The 21058-nt window shown below is 58.2% G+C and overlaps 2 protein-coding genes across 7 annotated transcripts; both read left to right on the top strand.

Annotated features, from left to right (window-relative positions):
- The first annotated feature begins 3668 nt into the window (after positions 1-3668).
- On the top strand, positions 3669-19879 carry KCNJ4 (potassium inwardly rectifying channel subfamily J member 4). Of its 6 annotated transcripts, XM_049822295.1 has the most exons (4): positions 7319-7371; positions 15035-15191; positions 15767-15943; positions 17169-19879. In XM_049822295.1, the coding sequence occupies exons 3-4, from the start codon at positions 15906-15908 to the stop codon at positions 18496-18498; spliced, it is 1368 nt and encodes a 455-aa protein (XP_049678252.1). In that variant the 5' UTR covers positions 7319-7371; positions 15035-15191; positions 15767-15905; the 3' UTR covers positions 18499-19879. The 6 variants fall into 6 exon arrangements, with proteins under 6 accessions (XP_049678254.1, XP_049678257.1, XP_049678253.1 ...); XM_049822297.1 differs by lacking the exons at positions 7319-7371; positions 15035-15191 and adding an exon at positions 3669-4036; XM_049822300.1 differs by lacking the exons at positions 7319-7371; positions 15035-15191 and adding an exon at positions 4293-4363.
- On the top strand, positions 11999-13302 carry LOC126047969 (endosome-associated-trafficking regulator 1-like). The gene has a single exon (XM_049822301.1). It carries the CDS (start codon positions 12184-12186, stop codon positions 13300-13302), a length of 1119 nt encoding a protein of 372 aa, XP_049678258.1. The 5' UTR covers positions 11999-12183.
- Positions 19880-21058: the final 1179 nt, after the last annotated feature.

The following is a 21058-nucleotide window of genomic DNA, read 5'->3' as shown; positions in this document are numbered from 1 at the left end:
AGGTCCTTTTGCAGGTGGGCAGAGAGAGGTTTGAGCTGTGGAGTGGGGATGGGAGGTTTCAGGGGGACAGATTTAGGGCCCTCTCTACTGACAGATGCCCTTCTGAGCCCCCAGGGCACGACGTCTGAGAGCCTTCATCATCCTCTTGTTCCTCTGCTCCTCTTCGCAGCTTCTTGTCCCACCCAGGGGATGAAGCCTTCTGTGGAAAGGTAAGACTGTTGTGGGTGGCAAAGGTTTATCCTCTTCATCTTGCACCTTCCCAAAAAGAGCTGATCGACTCCGAGCCACGGCATTATCTCCTGCTGTGGTACCAGGAACTGCCAGCTGAGGTGACCATCAGAAGGACATCATGGGAGCAGCCCAGCCGAGCTCACCCAGCTGGGACATGGTGGTGGGGCTGGGTTCTCCCCATGGGACATCCCTGCGGGCATGCGGGAGGGCCATGGCAAAGCTGCCGGGAGGGCGAGGGGCACCCGGGCACTTAGAGAAGGAAAAACTGGCACACGAAGTGGGAGCAAGTAAAAATAAACCTTTCCCTCCTCCCTCCCTGCCACAACACGAAGCGCCTTGCACCGGGTGTCTCCCTGCCTCCCGAAATAATGTTGGGTGCTGCCACCGCCCCGCACGGTGATGCTCTCTCCATGCCTCCTGTTTCCATGGCGACCGCAAGGAATGTCGCCAGGGTGACAGGGAGGCGAGCGAGCTGGGATTTGGCATTAAAAACGAGAATTTGGGGTTGTTGGGTTTCTTCTTTTTTTTTTTCTTTTTTTTTTTTTCTTTTCCCCCCTTTAGTTCTATTTTTGGGTTTCCCTCTCTGCCTTCGCCGGTCTGCGAGGCTCCTTCTCCTGCAGAGCCCCTGGGCCGGGCGGCAGCAGCTCCGTCGAGGGCCCTTCCCCACCTCCGCCTGTCCTGCGAGGCGATGGCGCAAGAACAGGGGTGAAAAGGGTTTCCTTCTCCCTAAAGCATTGCTTTCCAGCCACCAGGAAGGCTTCTGTGCTTTTGGCCCTGGAGGTGCTCGGCCGGGAGTCCCCCTCCATTTCTGCTGCGGGCTGTGGCTCTGGTCGCGTTCAGACCCCCCCAGAAGGGTGGGCAGCCCCTGGGATTCTTCCCAGAGAGAGAAGTGATTCAGCATTCCTGGAGAGGCTGGGGAACGTGCTGGGGTTGAGCATCATGGGCCGCCTCTGCCCCGTCACCAGGACACCGCGGCCAGGGCAGTCCTGGAGCACTGGGGACAGAGATGGGACAGTTGGAGGAGGATGGCAGAGGGAGCCTGGCAGGTGCTAAAGAGTCCAAAACTGTGTTGTCTGGTTTAAACACTCAAAGTCAGACCTGCCCAGGGCAGAGAAGGCTTGAGGGTCCGTGCTGGCTTAGCTGGTGTGGCAGGAAAGCTGGACCATAGGTGCCCAAGCAGGGGCTGCTGGCGTGGGGGTTGCGCTCGTCTTCATCGCCAGGCAGGAGAGGGGTCAGGCAGCGCTCGCTCACCTTCCCAGGAGCTCCTGCTTCCCCCTTCGTCCCTCTCCATCCCTCCCTCCATTCCTCCCTCCAGCCATCCCTCCGTCCCCCCATCCTTCTCCATCCATTCCTCCATCCATCTCTCCATCTCTCTTTCCTTCCTTTCCTCCACCCCTCTATCCATCCCTCCACCCTTCCATCCCTCTGCCTCCCTCATCCCCACAGCAGCATCAGGAAAGGTTGGCGGAGTGGGGCTATTTTTGGGAGCGTCTCCCTGGCAACGGCTGCCACCACCGTCTGTGGTGGCTTTTCCATAGGTGCTAAAATATTCCACGCTTCTTATTAAAGACGGTGCCGGTGGAGACGGGCGGGGGTGGCGAGTGTGAGCCACCCTGCTGCCGGGGCCGGCGGGCCTGGGACGGCCAGGGCACGGCACCCCAGGGGCACAAGGACAGCGAGGGGCTGGTGGCATCCTCGATGCAACGTCCCCATGTCCCTCCTGATGGCCCCGGCCGTGCCGGCTGCCTCTTGGCCGCCCCGGGATGCCGCGCCATGCACAAGGTGCAGCAATTCATCCTTTTGCTGCCCAGGTGGAGGGCAACACGGCGAGGTCTTGGGGGGAGCTGGCGATGAGGAGCAAAAGGCAGAGAAGTTGAAACTCAACCCGAAGCCGAGGTGGTTCCAGGGGTGCGTGGGGTCCCTGGCGGCTTCGCCTGCCCTGGGAAGGAGCAAGATGTTGCAGCAGCATCTTCATCCTTTACTGCACAGAGGGGAAAGGCCTGTTGCCGTGCCAGAGGACCGGTACGATTTGCCATGGGGCACCTGCGCAGGTCCCAGCCGGTAGCTCTTGGGAAGAAACCCAATGGGTCCTGGGGACAGGGCTTTTGGGAAAGCAATTCCCCCCTCCCCCCCCAAACCTGAACAAGGTCTCCATAGGGATGGCTGCAGAGGGGATGGAGGGAGCAGGCTGGCCCCGCTCCATCAGGCGCTGCGGCTCCCCAGGACCCCCCATTCGAGCGATGGGGAGCAGCCACGGGTGGGCTGGGGTGAGCCGGCTGGTGCAGGAGGCTGACGCGTTCCCCGTTTGCAGCTGCTCATCTGCGTGGAGAGCTACTAAAAATACCCTCTGCTTCCCCTGGGGTGGCTTTGCCAGGTGAGAGCGGGCTGCGCTCGCCGATGCCGGCGGGGGACGGCGGTCCCCGCGATGTGTTGTGCCAGGGGACATCCTGATCCTGGGATGGTTTTGGGAGGGAGGGTCACGATGGTTGCAGGATTGGGACCCAAGGGACGCTCAAAAAGTGGTTTCTTTTGGATCTTTTTTAACTTTTCCAGCGCAGGTCTTTAACGCTGGGGATGGCAGATGAGACACCGAGACGCAAACCCTGCCGGCCTGGCGTGGGGCTGCCCCCGGGAGCCCGTGCCCACAGCCGCTGCCTGTGGGGTCAGGGCTCACTTCAGCCTCTGGCTTTGCTGCCGCAAGGTCCCCCGGCCCCTCGCCTTGCCGCCAAGAAGCGACCTCGTCAAAGCCCCTGAGATGCTGCTGGCCGTGGAGCCCCAGGGATGGTTTCTGGGACAGGTTTCCTGGCAGGATGGCCGTGCGCCATCCTGGAGCCCCGAGGACGGATCCCTCCTTGCTCACGCTCCCATCCCCGGCATCGCCTGTCCTGGCAGGATGGCCCCAGCACCGCAGGGTTGGGGAGGCTGGGCTGTGGACGCAGGGAAGCGATGCCCCACGGCAAATTCTCTGCATGAGCCGGGAGAGCCTGGCCCTTCCTCGGGGCGAGGTGTCAGCCCAGCACCCCAAATCCAGGTGGGGGGAAAAAAAAACCCAAACCAAACCCCCGACAGTGGATATTTCAGCCCCTTTGCGCCAGCCCAGCGGGAGGATTCGCCTCCCTGGGGGCATCCAGTGGCCCCACCGTCCCTTTCCCGCTGCCGATGGTTGCGCTCTCGTCTCCCCCATGGCAGCTCCGCAGCGGTGCCTCCGCGGCTCTGAGCTCACACGCGAGGATGGGCTAAAGTAGCGGAAAGCTGTTGGATCCTACCACGGAGTTACTGACTTCTCAGCTACAGACTGCATAGCAATCAGCGAGGGGGAGAGGCAGCCAGGGAAAGGGAGCGGAGCGCAAAGGGAGGAAGAGTGGAAGGGAGAAGGGGGGATTTGGGGGACTAGAGCAGGGGGGCAGCGAGGGGTACGGGTGAATAATGCCAGGGAAGGAGGGAGCCAGGCAGGAGGGGGAGACCTGAACCAGTCGGCGAGCCACGAAGGCACATCAGTGCTCCGTGGGATGGACGTTCCCGGGAGTGAAAAATTCTGAGGAGAGGCAGAGGCAGGAGGAGAGCGCTGGCGTGGGCAGGGCAGAGTTAGGAGAGGAGCGGGTCGTGGTGAAGAAGTAGCTCCTTGGGTCGGGGAGGGGGGGGAAACCCCAAGCCAGAGGCGAGTGAGGGCTGCAGAGAGACCTCCCTGATTCCTCCGGTCCGGCTGAGACATTTCATGGTGAGATGGAGAAACCGGCCGCTTTCCCCGTCCTCTGATGTTGGCTCGGCACGGCTGGAGCAGGCGGCAGCCCTCGGCAGGACCCGGGTAAGAGGCGGTGCCGGGGCACGCTGCTCCCTTCACCGGCGTGAGACTGGGAAGGGTTGGTTTTTTGTTTTTTTTTTTTTTTTTTCCTTCAGAAAATAATGCATTGTTTCATCTGCGCTCGCTCAGAGGAACAGCTATAAATATAACTTAGGGAGAGATGCGTGGCTTCATGTGAGTGTGCCAGCATAAAGTTGCCGATGTGTATGGCGTATGCACATACGGCTACTGGGGCAGCTGCCGGCCGAGGGGCAGGGGTGGGGACCTGCCTGTAAATCTCCCCAACTTCCCTCTCTGCCTCTCACCACCCTGACTTTGGTCGCTTTGCAGGTAACTTCTTCATTTTTTTGGCTCCCCGTGTTTCCTTAGCACCTTCTCGCCCGGGGCTGGGTCCCGCTTACCTTTTGTTTCTCCTGCTCTATGCGGGTGATGGTCTCGGCCAGTTCCCGGAGAAGAACGGAGCTGGAGACCCGTTCTGCAAGTACTAGGGCACAACCGGGGCTGAAGCAGCCATGTTGGCTCTCCCGCTGCCCGTGGAGCTTTTCGGGCTCCAGATCTGCCCCCCTCTCCCTTGCCTTCCAGCTCTTCTGGTGCCAGCATGGCTGATCCTGCTGGTGGCGGTCCAACATCCCCCAGACAGACATGGTGCAAGGGGTCTTCTGGCTACTGGGCTTGGGTGAAGGAGCTCAGGAGGAAGGCGTGAGCAAAATGCCAGAGAAACTCTGCCTTTGCTCCCTGTTGGCAAGGCCGGCACCCCCACCGAGGCGGGAGTGGACGAGCGGGTTTGCATGGTGCAGGCAGGTCATCCCTGGTGCCCCCGATGCCCTCCCTCCCGGGCAAATCACCTGGAGACCACCAAATCCCTCTGCCAAGAGCCTGGAGTCTCCCGTCCCCGCCGCCCAACCCCGGCTCCATCCGTGGTAAAGCAAACGGCAGCTCTGGGGCCTCTCCCTTCTCCCCTTCCTCCCTTTGGGGAGGGATGCCGCGAAGGGCAGACAGCGACAGCGCACGCGGGGGACGCGTGGCGGAGGTGACATGGCTCCAGGGCTACCCTCAACCCCCGCTTTGTGCCCTCCTCGGCTTCTTGGGAGGAGGGCGTCCGCAGGAGGTGGGAGGTGTAGAGAGGGACCCGGGGCTTGGGGTCACCCGCAGCCCAGGAGGGGATGGCGGGGTATGCGGGGAGCACATCTTGCTGACGACGTGGGGACGTGCCCCCTCTCTGTTCGCCATCCGAAGTGCTGCCCAGAGATGCCCAAGTCGCCCTGGCACGTGGCCACCCCTGTTTGTAGCCACTGACAATAATAACAAGGACAGGGGGAATATGTGCCTTAGCAGGGAAACATGAACCTGGTGGGGACAGGGTGGGGAAGGGGAGGGATGGCGAGGGTGGCCATGGACGGGATGAGCTGGAGAGGGCTGATCCAGAGGGAAGTGGGGCTCCCTCCCTCTCCTCCACCTTTCTCCTCTTCCATCTCTCCCTCTCCTTGGGTGCCAAGACCAAGTGCCACAATGTGCGGTGCTGGTGGGGGGCTGGCAGCCGTCCTCGCCCCTCGCAGCCCCCCACTATGGTTTGCAAGGAAAGCGAGGATGCGTCCGGGGAAGGATGGAGTTACCTGGCAGGATGGGTCCCCGCTGGCCCCTCTGGCTGCTTGGCCAACCCCAGCTCGGCCACCGGCCACCACTCTGGGAGCGGCTGTGTTTTTGGGGTGGTATCACCATCGGGAGGGTGCCAGCAAAGGGGAGGAGGACACACTGATGGATACCTGCGCCCGCCGCGCGCTGACATCGGCGCAGACGCAGAGTGGAGCGGTTAATGGCAATCTGCCCTCAGCAAGTTCCCGCTGTCCTGTCTCGTTATTGCGCTGGGTTGGCTTAACCCGACAGCACGGCCGGGGATCAATAGATGGATGCTCGCGTCTTAGCGATCGATCCCTTACTCACACGCGCGGCTCCCCAGCCTCCCGCTGGCGCTCGTTTTTCTGTGAATGGTAAGGACCGAGCGAAGCCGTCTGCGCTTGCCTTGCAGCGCTGTAAAACCGCATCGGGCTAAATTCGTGTTCCTCGATGGCGCTGCTCCTGTGCCCCTCACTGGGGCGGAGTGGCCTCATCTGGAGCCCCTGGAGGCACCGGCACAGGTTTTCCCATCCAAACAAGGTGGCTTTACTGGGGATGGTTGGTCTTGAAGCCCCTCCTTGGGAGAGATGCTGATCCTCCAGCAGTGGGAGGCTCGGGATGGGCAGGGGCTGCCTTTGAGCTGGTTCTCGCCTTTAGACCTCTCAGGCTTGTTCTCCAGCAGTGACGGTGGTGCCGTGGCCCAGGCAGACAAGGGATGGGAGCCGGCTGCAGCACGACCCTGTCCCGACTGCCCCAGAGACCCACGAACCTCCGTGCCCGTCCTCTCGGGAGCCTGGTGGCAGGCAGCTTGCCCGCAGGGCCAGTTTCGGCATTCACCCACCAGTGCATTTGGGGAGGAGATGCCACCTGGGGCTCAGGTGAAGATCTCTCCCGGGAGATGAAGGAGCGGAGGATGGAGGACAAGGTACCCCACGCCGCCGGCCGGGGACTCCTGCCGGTGCCTGCGCCAGCCCCTGCCACCGTGGCGGCGGGCCTGCCCCTCGCAATCTGGACGGCTGTTTTATTTCTATGGCAACATTTCTCCCGAAACATTTCAGAGGGAGCCTGGTGCTGCGTGAAAACAAGGGAGGCAGCGTCCCCCCCACCTCTGTCCCCTGCAAAAAGCTCGGAGAAAAGACGCCGACACCTCTCCTGCCTCCCTCCTCACCTCCCTCCCTGGCAATCGGCACCAGCGCTGGCGCAAGGAGCTGCCGGCCTCGTCCCGTCTGCGTCTCTGCCGCCTGTTCTCCCTTCCCCTGCCTTCATCTTCGCTCTCCCCTCTCCTCTCGCCCTTCTCCCTTTCTGTGCCAGGCCACAGCATTTGCTGGCAGCCGGCTTAGGCGCCTGCGCAGGGGGGCCAGCCAAAAAGAGACGTATAGAAAGAGGACATCAAAAGCCACTCCGTTATAGAGGAGGGTAAAGCAGCCCCTATAGCCCCATGAGAGCTGTATAGATTGGCCCCACCGGCAGCACGGGGGGCTGAAGGGCACCGGGGATCCCAGAGGTTGGACAGGCAGGCGCTTCATCCCCCCGAAAAGCTCGATGGCATTACGATGAGGCGGTGCCTGCCACGGGACTAGACCCAGTGTCCCCAGAAGTCCTCTCCTCTCCTGTCTCCCGGCGTTCCCACCACCAAGAAAGCGCCTTGTGCCTGGGGGGGGGGGCGGAGAAGGTGACCAGGCAGAAGGTGCGGGCAGCCCCCAGCGCCAGCGAGCCAGAGGCAGGTGAGCAGGCAGGGTGCCAGCGGGAGCGAGCATCGCAGCCCGGAGGAGCCGGGGTATTCGGCAACCCGTAATGATGGCAGCAGGGCGGGAGGGGGGATATTGCAGGCATAGCAGCGTGCAAATGTTCCGCCGTGTCCTGCTTTGCACCCTTTTCCCCCTGGAGCAAGGGGGCAGGGGAAGGAGAGGGCGACGGTCCTCCGTACCACCGGCGTCAGGCAGCACTTAGGTTTGATGTCTTTCGGGTGCATTTGCTTAACTGGACCAAGCAAGTCAGCAGACTTGTAGTGAAATAGTTGATCTGCTCTTGGCGGGAGTGCGGTTTTGCAGCTTACCTGGGATGCTCCCTCAGCTCTGTTTCTGGCGCCTAGCAGGCGTGGCTGAAAGGGGAGAAGCTGGGACCCCCCCTCAGAAGGCTGGTGGCTCCGCTGGGCTCCGTGTTAGAGTAGCGACAAGGGTTTTGGGGGAACATTTTTTTTCTCCCTATGGCTGATGGGTTAGCACTGAGCAACCAGGCCGGGCTGGGAACTCAGCCCTTGTGCAGCAGCCGGGTGCGGAGCAGCGGCTGCAGCATCTCTCGGTCGGGGGCTTGGCGCAGAGCGGGCTTTGCCCTGGGTATTGCTCGCCCTTCGCTGCCATCGCTGCTGTTACCATCGTTCGTAACCCATTTGCAGGCGCCTGCCTTGCTGGGTGCTCTGCAGAAGCACCGGCAGATCGTCCCTGACCTGTCAGGAGTGCAACCGCAGCGGGCAGGCAGATGACGTGAGCCGCCCTCGCCCCGTTTTTGCTGTGCACCGATAACGATCCTTGTCCCTGACTAGCCAAAAGCCATCAAGAAGGGCAGCCAGCCTGGCCAGGCTGGCACGGGCTCAGGAGGGGCTCTGTGCTGGGGAGATGCCGAGGCGCAGGGACACTGCTGGGGACGGCATTTTGGCAAGGCTCCCGCAGGGCAGGGTGCTCAGTGAAGGGAGCTCCTGGGCTTGGGTGGGTAAGGGGAGATGCCTTTTTTTACTGGTGCAGTCGTACTGGGAAGCTGGAGGGAGTGACCTGAGCCGCACCGCAGCCGCACGGGACATGGGGACCTTGGGGACACCCCAGCGCCTTCGGTTTTTCAGCTTTTGCGGGTTTTGCATGAACCCTTCGGGGTCTAGTCCACCGTTTTGGCAGGACGGCTGCTGGGGCACGCATCAGCCCCAGCGCTTCTTCGGGAGCAGGTGGGATGCGGTCTGCACCCTGGCCGCCACAAAAGCCTGGCTCCTTTTTGGTCAAGAACACCACCCAAGGAAGGCGAGGGACTTTCTGAGCATTTAATTTTCCCTGTGATGCCAGCCACAAAGAACACCACCCACCTACCTCACGTGACAAGAAAAAGTGGGGACTTCTCCCCAGCAGCATCCTCTCCTTATGCTCCTGCTCAGCCACCCCCCAGCCTCAGCCTCTTGCCCCCCCAGCCCCATTTTGGCCGGAGAAGAGCCGGTGAGTGCCTGCGCCAGTCGCAGCAGCCCCGCCGTGGGGTACCCCCCGTCTCGGCTGGGATCCCGGTGAGCGGGCGGCCGCTCTTGCAGTGCCATTGCCCGGCCGGTGCGGCCAGAGCAGGGATGGGGAGGGTGGTGTGGGAGCAGGCAGGAGGTGACGCTGTCACCTTTCCATGCCTCTTCCCGACTTTGTCATCCTGGGGACCTTCGTGTGGATCCCATTTTTATCTGTTTTTTCTCCCTCTCTCTCTTTCTCTCCTTCTCTTTTCGCTTTCTTCTCTCCCCCTCCCGTCAGTATGTGGGCTGATCACTGCTCAAACTTTTAATTCAGATGGTAATTGGAATAATAATACGGGCAGAATCCTTCTGGCTCCGTTGCTGCAGCTGGCTTCAGGGAGCTATGAATAGCTCTGAGTCACACACTGAGATGGTTTAACTTCAAATCATTTTGTTTTGTTTTCATATTACCCATCCCCAGGCTCCAGAGCTTTACAGGGGGGAAAAAAATCCCCCCTTCTCACTCCACCCCAAAATATAAACTGGGCAGAGGCACGTTAATAAAATCCTCTTTTGGAGAGAGAAACTGGTCAGCAGATCATGCCTTGCGGGGCAGATGGGGACTGTTGGCACTTACTTGATCTATTTATAATTATTGAACGAAAAGGCAGAAGTGTGTATATAAAAATGGTATAGAGTTGATTACAGCTTCCTCCCCTCACCTTCCATATGTCACTTGCCTTTTTAATATGGTAAAACTCTCTCGCACGGTGACTTGTGCCTTCATGTTCGTACAGCCCCTAGCACCCAGCCCCTCCGGCATGGAGGAGCGAGAGCTCGGCCAGTGCCTCTTGTGGAAAGACAGCCCCACGGCACTGAGCTGCCCTATGAACCCCAGGAATATTTGTGAGGAAGAGGAGAAGAGAGGGAGTTACAAAGAGGATGGAGAGGACAAACCGAATGCCGTGGGTCTGCGAGGCTCTGCAAAAAGCCAGAGGGGTCCCCTCTCTGCTGCGGGTGTTTCCACCCTGAGTCCCCAGGAGGCGAGAAGACGTCTGCCGTCTTGTCACCGTGCCCGAGCCGGCAGGATGGGTCTGTGGATGCTGATCTCAAAACCAGACGGTGCTACGCAGCCGGTAAGAGGAATAAAGGCACGAAGCGCAGCGCAACCAGCGGCTGCGGTATTGACCACAGACAGGAGGGAAGCATTTGCCAGACGGCTCCAGATAAAGCAAAGACTAAGAGTGTAAAAATACCCTGGGATTTTTCCATCGTTGTCGTTCACGGTGTACATCCCAGAGCACCAGATACGGTTGTTATAAAAAGAGAAGTGGGGGAGTGCTTCAGCGTGGACTTTTCTGTTCTGTTTCATGAGACTCTTCCACTGCAAATTTAAGGAAGGATTGACAATGTATGATCCGCTCTGGCAGGGGCTGGAGAAAGCCTGGGACGTGCGAGGCGCTGCACCGCGTACCGGGGATGAAGCGATGGAGGCATTGCATCAGCTCCACACGCCCTGACGTTATTAGCCCGCAGATGCCTCGGAAAGCGACGGCAGCAGCTCGGGGTCAGAGCAGTGCCGGGGTGGCAGCGTGGGCTGGTGCAATGGCTCGTGCTGCCGGAGCGCGGTGTCACCCAGCGAGGCGGGGGTGACTGCGGCACGGCGGCGGTGTCTCTGGCATCGCTCAATCCCGGGTGCGGGAGGGGGAAAGTGGTTGGGAAGGAGAGAAGGGCAGCCCAGGCTGCGGGGCTGGAGGCAGCTCTTGGGCCCCCGAGACCCACCTGGATGGAAGCTTCAACACTGCAAGACGGCGGCTGTGATGCCCGCGCTGCAGAGGGTTCCCAAAGTGCTGGGGGGGCTTCCTCAGGCCATGAAACACGCGGGTGTTCGTGTATGCCAGGGACAAGGCAGCAGAGGGATGGAGAGGCATCTCTCCGGACAACAGTCTCCTGCCTAGTGTCTCCCAGGGTGCCCCGTGCTGCACCCACCAGCATGGTGTCAACCCACTCCCCAGGTAGTCGCTGCTGACCCCCCGCCAGCTTCCCCCTCCACCTGCAGGTCCCAGGAGGCAGAGCAAGGTCCAAGAAAGATCCTGGGGGATGCTCTGGGATTTACATCTCTATCCTCAGCCAGGCTTTCCTCCCTCTCATCCGTGTGACAGCCAGCTGCTTGTTTGGGATGTGAGCGTCACCCCCTTTTGCTGGAGGCATCTCGGAGCGTTCCCCCTTCATCCCGGTTGTGTTGCAGGTTTCCAAGGAGCAACGGGACCATTTCACAGCCGTTTGAACCGAGTTTGCGTTGGGGTTCGGGCTCCTGGTACGGCCCCTGGCCTTGCCGAGCTGGCAGCATCCATTTTGCAGGGCAGGGATGTCAGTGGTGGCCCTGGACCACCAGCTGCTGAGGAGGGACAGTGGCTACATCACCTCCCAGCGCGGCATCTCTGGAGGGGCCAACGTGAACGCCGGCCCAACGCGATGGCAGTCCCCAGCCCAGGGCTTCTCGCCTGCCTGTCTGTCTTTCCCATGGCGGCACCGTGCGCTGTGGGGGTGTGTTGGGGTGGAAGTGGTAAGTGGGTTTATTTTCGTTCGTCTCCTGGCTCGTGCTGCTCTGAGTTTGTGGCGCCCGGTATTACTAACGCTTTCCTGCGCCAGCTGGCAGCAGGGGATGAATCAGATCGGCAGCACCGCGGCGCGGACCCCTCGCCGGCTGGCTGGCTCAGGGCGATGCCTCTGGCCGAAGCGCCGGTGATGGCTCCTGCCTCTGCCCAGGGTGAGCCCCGGCACCAAAATGCCAGCGGCTCGATCCTGCTGCTGGAGATGTCTTTGTAGCCCGTGGGGCAGGGTTGTCCCCTCTGCCCCACACTGCCTGCCCAGGGCCGGCTGGTCCCTGTCTCCCCCCGCACGCTGGAGGTCTCGGGTGGCTTCATGGGCTCCTCTCTGCCCACCAGCAGCATCCCCGACCTGGGGTCGGCTCTGCAGCCGTGAGGGTCCAGCTTATCCTCCTGCTGCCAAAAAAGCACTTTTGCGGTTGATCGGTTCTTCTCCCCCTCTGGTCATGACCTCACAGCAGGCAGTGAAGTCACACGATGACATCACAGACCTTGGCGATTCCTGGTTTCCCCACAGCAAAGACATGGAGGTGCCTGGTTCTCCTCTCTGCTCCCTCCCGAACACCCTGATGATCTAAAAGGTGGGATTTCGGTGTTTGCCTCTTCTCCCAAAAGCATTGCCGAGGCTGCAGAAGTCGGCACGCTGCTTGTCAGTGTCACCTGCCTGCGTGACCCCAGCTCCAGGAGCTTAATTTGGATTCTCCTGCTCGCTGCAGCCCAAAGTGTCCTGAAAAATGTCATGGCTGCTTGGGACCTCTGGGACAATGGAGAGGGTCTGCCCAGAATCTGAAGGCTTAGAAGATGATGATGACGATGATGACAACGATGATGAATTCAGATACCCCTGCCACTCCGCACGTCCTCCACGCCAGTGCAAGAGCTATGACAGCTCGGGTGGCAGTCACGTGGAGGATCTGGGAGAACCCATCCCATTTTCCCTAAATCCCAGGCACTCTTACATGGTGAAAGACGAAGGAGTGAAAAATAGAATATATGCCGAGACGTTGGCCAAGCATGCACTAGAGCTTGAGGAGGATGCTCGGGAGTTTCAGGAACCGTTTTACAAAGACACGGAAGTGCCTGGCAGCTTGTCCGAAGATGAGTACCACAGCTGGACCCACCACCTTCCTGTGCATCAAAGGTCGCATGTTCTCCGAACAGCCAGTATGGCACCGTGTGGCTCCTATGGCTCTTTCCAGGGTAGCGTGGGCAAGCACGTGGGGATGGATGTCTTTGGCCCATGGGCCCATGCCAGTGACCCCTATCTGGGGTACCCAGAGCGCACCAGGGGAGCAGACCCCCACATGCTGCACGAGGAGGCCGTCGGGGACAGGGAGTTCCCGTCCCTGCAGCTGACCCACGACATGCTCAAGGAGGAGAACGCCATGCTCAGGAGGGTGGTCAGGAGCATGCAGAGCTCCTTGGAGAGCCAGGCGTGCACAGTGCAGAGGCTGGAGAGGCACCTGAAGGTCAGCCTGGCCAAAGCGGAGAGGGAAGCCCAAGAGCTACAGTCCTTTGTCCAGCGCACCGAGTGGAGTCTCCACGTAATGACCCAGCGGGCTCTGGAGGCAGAAAGCAACGTGGAGAAGCTGAAGCAGGAGATCTTTATTCTCCAGGGAGAGCTGGAGAGCTCCAAGGTGGAGAACGAAAACCTGAGAGTGGGCCAAACGACCGACCTTGGGGCGGTGCAGGACATCATAGACTTCTCCTTGCAGAGCCTCCACAAGATAATAACGGGCACAAACTGGTCCATCAAACAGCTCACCTCTGGGGCGGAGTCGCTGCATATTGTTGCTGAGGTCCTTAAATCTACCGGCAAAATTTCCGAAGTTGAAGCAGAAAAAGAGCTATGAATTCAATTCTGTGTGGGTCCTACGGATGAGTGTATGGACCGAGACCACGGGTCTCCCGCTACAGCCTATACTAAAACCATTTGCTCTCACGTGCTTGAACGTGTGTGTTATTCTTCATGGAAATACTTTTCTTGTGATTAAGTACAAATTGCGGGTAGTGATGTAGTTTTAGCTGCTGCTGCAGAGCCAGCAGCACATGTTTCCCAGGCTCTGAGCTACAAGGTCCAGCTGTGGTGGGCTCTGTGCAAGAGGCTCTGCCACAGCTCCGGCTGACTTGAGTTCCCGTGTGGGAGCCAGGAGGAAGCACAGCAGCACGGGATGCAGCGCTCTTCAACAGTGTGCCCATCTCTTCCCATAGCCCGAATCGGAGATGAGCAATTCATCTGCTTCCTTCGTCCCTTCTCGATGAGGTGGGAAGGTGAGGAGCAGAGATCTGGGTGCTGCTGCACGTGGTTTCAGTGAGTAGAAGCTCTGTAGGTCATCCTTCCTCTTCTTTTGGAGCTGGCCACCGCCTGGGCCAGAAATCCAAAGTCTCTAGAAGTCGTGCACCTCTTCCTGGAGCTGGGGAAAGGTGGTGGTCAGAAACCTTGAGGAAGTTGTGAAGTATCCCTATGTGCGAGCTGTGGCAGTGCCTTTCCACCGGTGTCAGTGTCAGTGCTGGCTAAGGATGAGCTTGGTTTATCCGGGCTGGCTGAGGAAGGCGCCGGTTGGAGAGGATGCTCTTCCTCTCCTGGCTGGAGCTGGCATAGAGGGGTATACCTAAACTACCTGCCTTTGTCACCTTCTAAAGACCCGTGGGACCCTGCAGTTCAAACTCACCGTGTGATCACCGAAGATACTTCTTAGCTTTACCCTAGCAGGACCATCTGTGGGCATGAAGTGACCTTTCTTCATCACCTGGTCATCCCTCAACATTTCTGATTAATTTAGATTACTGGCCCCAGTTTCTGCTGTAGGTTTACTCAGCTGCACCACAAAATTTCCTGTAGCTTGCCAAACCAACCCTCCTTAAAGACTTGGATGCTGTAGAGCGATGAGGGGGTGGGTGCTGGCAGAGTTCAGTGCCAAAGTGCTTTTTCCTGACGGGAATTTTTGGGAAGCTGTTCAGTTTTACCTCTATATGGTGAGTGGTGGACTACAAGGTTGCTGTCTTCTCCTTGTCCCATAATATCGATGGTCTAGACAACCACGTTTGTGTTGCCATAAAGCTTAAACTGCCTCAGTAACCTTGGTCTCTGGAGGAGAGATTGCTGACTAATCTTCATCACAGATATGACAACGACAGTGCTTGCACATCAGAGGTGATGTCTGGAGCTCCTTACTTGCTGCTTTCTAGTCTGTGCTCCTAACTGGGGAAAGCTGGTGGTCACCCTTAGCCACACGAAGCCCCATTCTGCAACACCGATGATGAGACAAGGATGGTTCTCACCAGCTTTTCCATCCCAGACAGCATCACTTGCTGTTCCTTTCTCCTGTCTGTTCGTGACCACTTGCAAGCAGCAACAAACCTTGGATTTGACCCCCAAATCCTTGGATTTGTCCCAGATATGGCGACCACTGGTTGCTCATCGGTGAGGCTGGGAGGAAGCGAGCTGGCTGGCTCTGTCTGCGTCCTGCGCTCCGCACTGGCTGCTGTAATCCAAAGGTTACAGTGCAGGATTAGCATGGGTGTACAAAGCCCCTCCTAATCTGTGAGTCATTACCCCCTTCACTGCATTTCATTTCCCAGCAGCTCCGGGCAGGCGGGATACGTCGGCTCTTGAGTCTTCACTTTCCCCCTTCTTCAGCTTGGGGAGGACCGGGTCAGGACGTAACGTCTGCTGGACATCCTCCCCGGGGCTCTGCTGCTGAGCCGCTCCTTGGATGCTGTACACAGGGCACGTCGCAAGGTCTGTTTGCTCTAACCGGCTTCTCCTCGGCTACCCCTAAGCCCTTCCTTTCCATCGGTTCTCCTTTTTGGCTCTACCCGTCGCTTTTCTTCTCCTCTTTGAAACAGGGGGGATGTTCTGCACCCCCTGGAATTCAATCCCCTCTGGGTGAGGCTGGGCTGACGGGGATCCCTGAGGGCTGCCGTGCATGTCCGTGCTTCGTTAGTCCTTGTGTGCGAGGTATTTAGCCTGCCTGAGCTCTCGTCCTAGTGTAATCTATGATATTAATATAATGGCTCAGAGCAAGGGCCCTGCAAGCTGCTCAACCATTGTGCCCTTGATCTGGAGAGCGGTGACCGGCCGGCTCTGCACCTCTCCTGGCAGTAGATGTTGGGGAGCACGGGGGCTGCGGGCCGTGAAACCCGGTCTGCGTCCACCAGCTCCTCACCTGCCCGAGCCAGGCTGCAGCGCGATGCCCCACGGACACCTCCAGACCCCTCCTGAGCAAAAGGACCCCCGGGTCCCCAGCTCTGGGACTGGGACGGGTGCTGTCAGGGGAGGCTCTGACCGGGTTTTGCTTTGTCCTTCTCCGCAAGGAGCGTGCCCAGGAGCAATCGCAATGGCGGCGCGAGTCCCAGCTCACCAGAGGTGAAACCCGGAGCCTCCCCGGTCCCATGTGAGTGCCGCTGCGTGAGATCCTGCGTCCTCCCAGCTCCCGCGGCCCCCTGACACCTGATGATACAGCGAGCCATGGGCAGCGTCCGAGTCAACCGGTGAGTAACCCTCCGCTCAAGGACTGCTGCTGTCCCGGGTGGCCTGGTCCTCCTCATCTGGCCCCTCAGGGCCTACCTTCAGCCTGCCTTTCGGTATATTCTTCTCAGATCACCTGTCAGGGTCTTTCCTGCTCCAAGGTACGGCTCCTCTCTCCTTCCCCAATCCAAAACGTGCCATACGTGGGGGGCAGTGCTTGGAGGAGTACTATGGAGGAGAAGCGAAGAGCTGCATGGTGCTGGACCAGAAATTACAGATTCCAGCAGTGCTGCGGAAGCCCCGTGTCCTTGGGAATCACAATTCCAGCCACCAGTGCTTCCCTTGCCGTGAGGCGAGGATGGGGGTCACAAAGCCCATGCTGGAGGGCTCCAGCTGACAAGTCAACACTATGGGGTGGGAGGGAGACACCGCCAGTCTGAGGGGTCCTGGGTGGTCACGAGGGCAAGAGTGGTCTTGGTGGGTCTGTGCACTCGCTTGATTTCCTCAGTGGTCAGCGCATCTTCCGCCATCACATCTTTAAGGAATATCTGCAACTGTCCCAGCAGCACGTGAGGGGCAGCGGCAGTGCCGCCTGTGAGGGAGGGGAGCTGGAGGGGCAAACGTCTCCCAGAAAGTGTGTGTGGGGGCTTCTGCCAGGGAAACTGCCACCACTTTGGCTGTTGATCTCCAAATTACACCTTTGGCTTCGGATGCGGGATGCTGGGAGCCACGCACGTTGCTGTGGCAACAGAATTGTCCTGAGTGCAGGAAGTGTATAAACATTGTCACCAACGCACCATGAAATCAGTGAGGAGAGCGGAGCAGAAAATAGAAACTCCCAGCCTTATATAATGTCAGGGCCAAAACGTGGCCAGGCTGCGGGTGCTTGCTCCCAGGCTTCCTGGCTGTCCCAGCTGCTGTCAGGTTTCGAAGCCTTGGATCCCTCCTCACCAGAAAGGCTGGAAGGTAGCACAGCACTACAGGCATCTCCTGCTTTGCTGCACTGTCAGGACTCTGCTAGATACAACCTCCTGGCAGCAAGACTCGGCAAATATTGCAGCTGAGCTCCACCGATTTGGTCAGGGTGGCACCACGATGCAATAACCAGGGAAACGTGCTGTTGTGATATTCAACATCACGGTACCGTAGCCCTGTGAGCCACTCATCTGTCTCCTGCCCTTGCTGCCTCAGTGGTTGCTGTTATTCTTTACATATTTCTGCTGGAAATGCGTGTTTCTTCTCTTCCAGGTACAGCATCGTCTCGACCGAAGAGGATGGACACAAGGTGTCCGCGCTGGGCAGCATGAACGGGCACAGCCGGAATGGGAAGGGCCATGCCCCCCGGCGGAAGCACCGTAACCGTTTTGTGAAGAAGAACGGCCAGTGCAATGTCTACTTTGCTAACCTGAGCAACAAGTCTCAGCGCTACATGGCCGACATCTTCACCACCTGTGTGGACACGCGCTGGCGGTACATGCTTATGATCTTCTCCGCCGCCTTCCTAGTCTCCTGGCTCTTTTTTGGCTTCCTCTTCTGGTGCATCGCCTTCTTCCACGGTGACCTCAATGCACCGGTGGTGGGAGGTGGTCCCTCTCTCCTCAAGCCCTGCATCATGCACGTGAACAGCTTCCTAGGGGCTTTTCTTTTCTCAGTGGAGACACAGACAACCATTGGGTACGGCTTCCGCTGCGTGACTGAGGAGTGCCCGCTGGCTATCATGGCGGTTGTGGTCCAGTCCATCGTGGGCTGCGTTATTGACTCCTTCATGATTGGCACTATCATGGCCAAGATGGCAAGGCCCAAGAAGCGGGCCCAGACCCTCCTCTTCAGTCACCATGCGGTCATCTCCGTGCGGGATGGCAAACTGTGCCTCATGTGGCGGGTGGGCAACCTGAGGAGGAGCCACATCGTGGAGGCCCATGTCCGAGCCCAGCTCATCAAGCCCTACATGACAGAGGAAGGGGAATACCTCCCCCTGGACCAGCGGGACCTAAATGTGGGCTACGACGTGGGCCTCGATCGTATATTTTTGGTCTCACCCATTATTATCGTTCATGAGATTGATGAGGAGAGCCCGCTCTATGGGATTGGCAAGGAGGAGCTGGAGACAGAGAACTTTGAGATTGTTGTTATCCTGGAGGGGATGGTGGAAGCCACAGCCATGACCACACAGGCACGAAGCTCTTACCTCGCTAGTGAAATCCTTTGGGGTCATCGTTTTGAACCAGTTGTGTTTGAGGAGAAGAACCACTACAAAGTGGATTATTCGCGTTTTCACAAGACCTACGAGGTAGCCGGCACACCTTGCTGCTCAGCCCGGGAGCTGCAAGAAAGCAAGATGACTATCCTACCTTCTCCCCCACCTCCCAGTGCCTTCTGCTACGAGAATGAGCTGGCCCTTGTCAGTCAAGATGAAGATGAAGACGATGACGAAGTGGGTGTGGTGTTAGGGGGCAGCACCAAGGAGGAGGGAGGCGTCATCCAGATGATGGATTTTGGAAGCCACCTGGACCTGGAGCGGCTCCAGGCGACTCTGCCCCTAGATACAATCTCATACCGCAGGGAGTCGGCCATCTAACTCCTCCAGCCTCCCCTTTCCACACCCGTCGCCCACCGTCTGCTCCTCTATTCTGCACCCGTACGTAGCTGGATAAGTCCCTTGCCCACCAAAAAAATGCCTCCCGTGACTGCCTCAGCCCCTGAGTACATCAAGGCCTGGAGCTGCTCTCATATACTCCCTTTCCCGTCGAGTCATACTGCCTGGAAGAGGAGTGAGGATACACTACTCTTCCCATGTGTGCAGCCTGTGCTAGGACCCCTCTCCTGCCCAGAGACAGGAGAGCAGCACGCCTGGTTTCTCATCTCTGGAGAGGCGACAGGAGTCCCTGTCCTCAACGGACAGAGCGGGACCCACAGCAGGTATTTCTGCTGCTGAGGCACCAGCAGATTCTGTCCCCTCTCGACGTGCGTAGCCCCCATGGCTGTCAAGAGTCACGACTAGGAGAGGAGTGGTGCCTAAGCACTGACCAGATGAGGATGGATGGTAGAGTTTAGGACTCCTGGAGGGAGTGGGGAAGGATCTCAAGGGAGGGGTTTACTTGCATGTTTATTGCTTGTTGCACACGACTCTTTCTTTGTATATAAAACAGAAAGAGAACTGAAATCCATATTCTTCCACTGCAAATGCCAAGCTAGGAGACAAGGACACTCTGCGTAGCCTACTCTGCACTCTCCTTGGCTTTTGGCATCTGTCACCTCCAGAAGCAGCTCGGATCCACGGACTCAGACCCAGTTCTCCCAGTCCTCTTGAAAAGCGCGTCCTGCTGCTCTCCTGAGACGCCTGGCAGAGGAGGCAGGGCCCCGTGCGTGCACACTCAGACTGCTCCCTGGTACAGCGCGGCCAGGATGGCAGACAAGGGACCTGACTGGACAGCAGACCCTCGACTTGCTCCTCTCACCTCCTCCATTCTTCTCCCTGCTGCCATCAGCTGTAAAACTGAATTTGTAACTATTTATTTTTAATAAAGTCTAATATCCCAGGGGGAGGTTTGGAAGCAAAGGAGAGACCCCAAGGCTGCAGCCTGGTATAGAGACTGATGAGAGTTGTTAGTGCTGGTGTTTGCTGTTTGTCTGGTGTTCGTGTCTGGAAGCTCCATCACAAGGGCTCCCTTGTTCTGGGCCTCTCTGGTAAAGACCTACAATAAGAGACTCAAAGAATTTGCTTGGGGAGAAGATCATACAAAATGTATGTATGGAGGGAAGCATTTGCATTAAAATTACCAGTAGGATGGGTCAAACAATCCTACTTGCTTTGGAGATAATGGGAGTTTTGCCCAGGGAAGGGTTGTAGAAATGCTTGATGAAAAGGGAGAGATGTGCAAGACATTGCTCTAGGTTTAAGGCTCAAAAAAAATATAAAAAACCTGAAAGCCTCTTTTTTTTGGTAAAGGCAAGTAAGAGCTAGGGGAAATGAGAGAGGACATCAACCAGAGCTAGACCTGTAACGTCACTTTGCTGTCATTTCACAAAAGACACAAAAACCTGGTAAGCCTTTTCCTTTAGGAGCAGCAGAATCACTCCTTCAAAATGGTAGATGGTATGAGGACAAAAAAAACAGGTAGCTCAGGAAGCTGCTCTGGGCACCCAACAACTGTGCTATGGGGAGAATGGCTGAAGAAATTATGTCCCACCCAATTCCTGATCTACAAAGCAGAAGAACAGCATCTCAATATCAATTTGGAATGGGTTCAAGAAGCAAGAGGAAGCGGGGAAGGAGCAGAAGGGGAAGGAAGGAAATAGCAGGAGTGAGAGGAAGAAGCAGGAACAGCAGGCAGGCGGAGGAGGAGGAAGGGAAAAAGAAGAGAAAGTGAGGTAATAGGGGAGTGCATTTGAGAAAGAGTGGGGACAGACTAACGAGATGGGTCTAGGCCCAGACACGGCCATTTCCCATCCCAGCATGTCGGTTCTGCCGGAGGGGACAGCTGCCGTGCACAGGTTTGCTCTGCACCCAAAAAATGATGTGATACCTCTGGGAAGCTTTGCCAAGAAGGGAAGAGGAGGCAGTGGGAGGATGGGAGAAGAGCAGACAGGTGGCAACCGATGAGCAGAGCATCAGGAGTTGGGGGGCATCACTCCCGATGCCTTCCTCTCCTCCCGTTGGGCACAGAACAGGGATAGCAGCTCATGGATCCTGGTGCCTCCTGGCTTTTCCCATGTATGACTTGATACGCAGCCTCATTTTTCCACATGTGTCCCTGTCCCACCGCTTCTCACCATTGTTCATTAATGAAGTCCCTCCCTCCTTTCATTATTTATTTATTTTCCCCAGAGGGAATAAGCAGGGGCTGGTATTGACCTGGCTTTTAATACAGCTTTCAGAGCCGGCTGCCTGCCACTGGCCATGGCAGTGGAAACAAACTAATGGACCGAGAGAGAAGGACTCCGTGTGCGAGGACGCAGGCATCCAGGACACAGACTGGGGTGGTGGCCTCTAGGAGAGGGGGAACCCGCACGGCTGGGCACCCCCTCACCGAGGTACAGCATCCTTCGGAGGTGGACGGCAGCGCTTGGTGGGGATGAAGCGCCCGCGACCTGTTAGCTCTTGGGAGCATCGTGCAGCCATGCTGGTACCCCAGCCC

This window comes from Accipiter gentilis, chromosome 18, assembly GCF_929443795.1.
Source record: "Accipiter gentilis chromosome 18, bAccGen1.1, whole genome shotgun sequence".
Lineage (NCBI taxonomy): Eukaryota > Metazoa > Chordata > Aves > Accipitriformes > Accipitridae > Astur > Astur gentilis.
Note: the sequence above shows the minus strand (reverse complement) of the source record. Positions and strands in the feature narration are given on the sequence as shown.

Bases quoted from the DNA above. Each gene is read 5' to 3' on its own strand.
- LOC126047969 (XM_049822301.1), top strand. From the start codon at position 12,184: ATGTCATGGCTGCTTGGGACCTCTGGGACAATGGAGAGGGTCTGCCCA.
- KCNJ4 (XM_049822297.1), top strand. From the start codon at position 15,906: ATGATACAGCGAGCCATGGGCAGCGTCCGAGTCAACCG. The intron at 15,944-17,168 runs GTGAGTAACCCT...CTTCTCTTCCAG, and splicing joins GGCAGCGTCCGAGTCAACCG to GTACAGCATCGTCTCGACCG.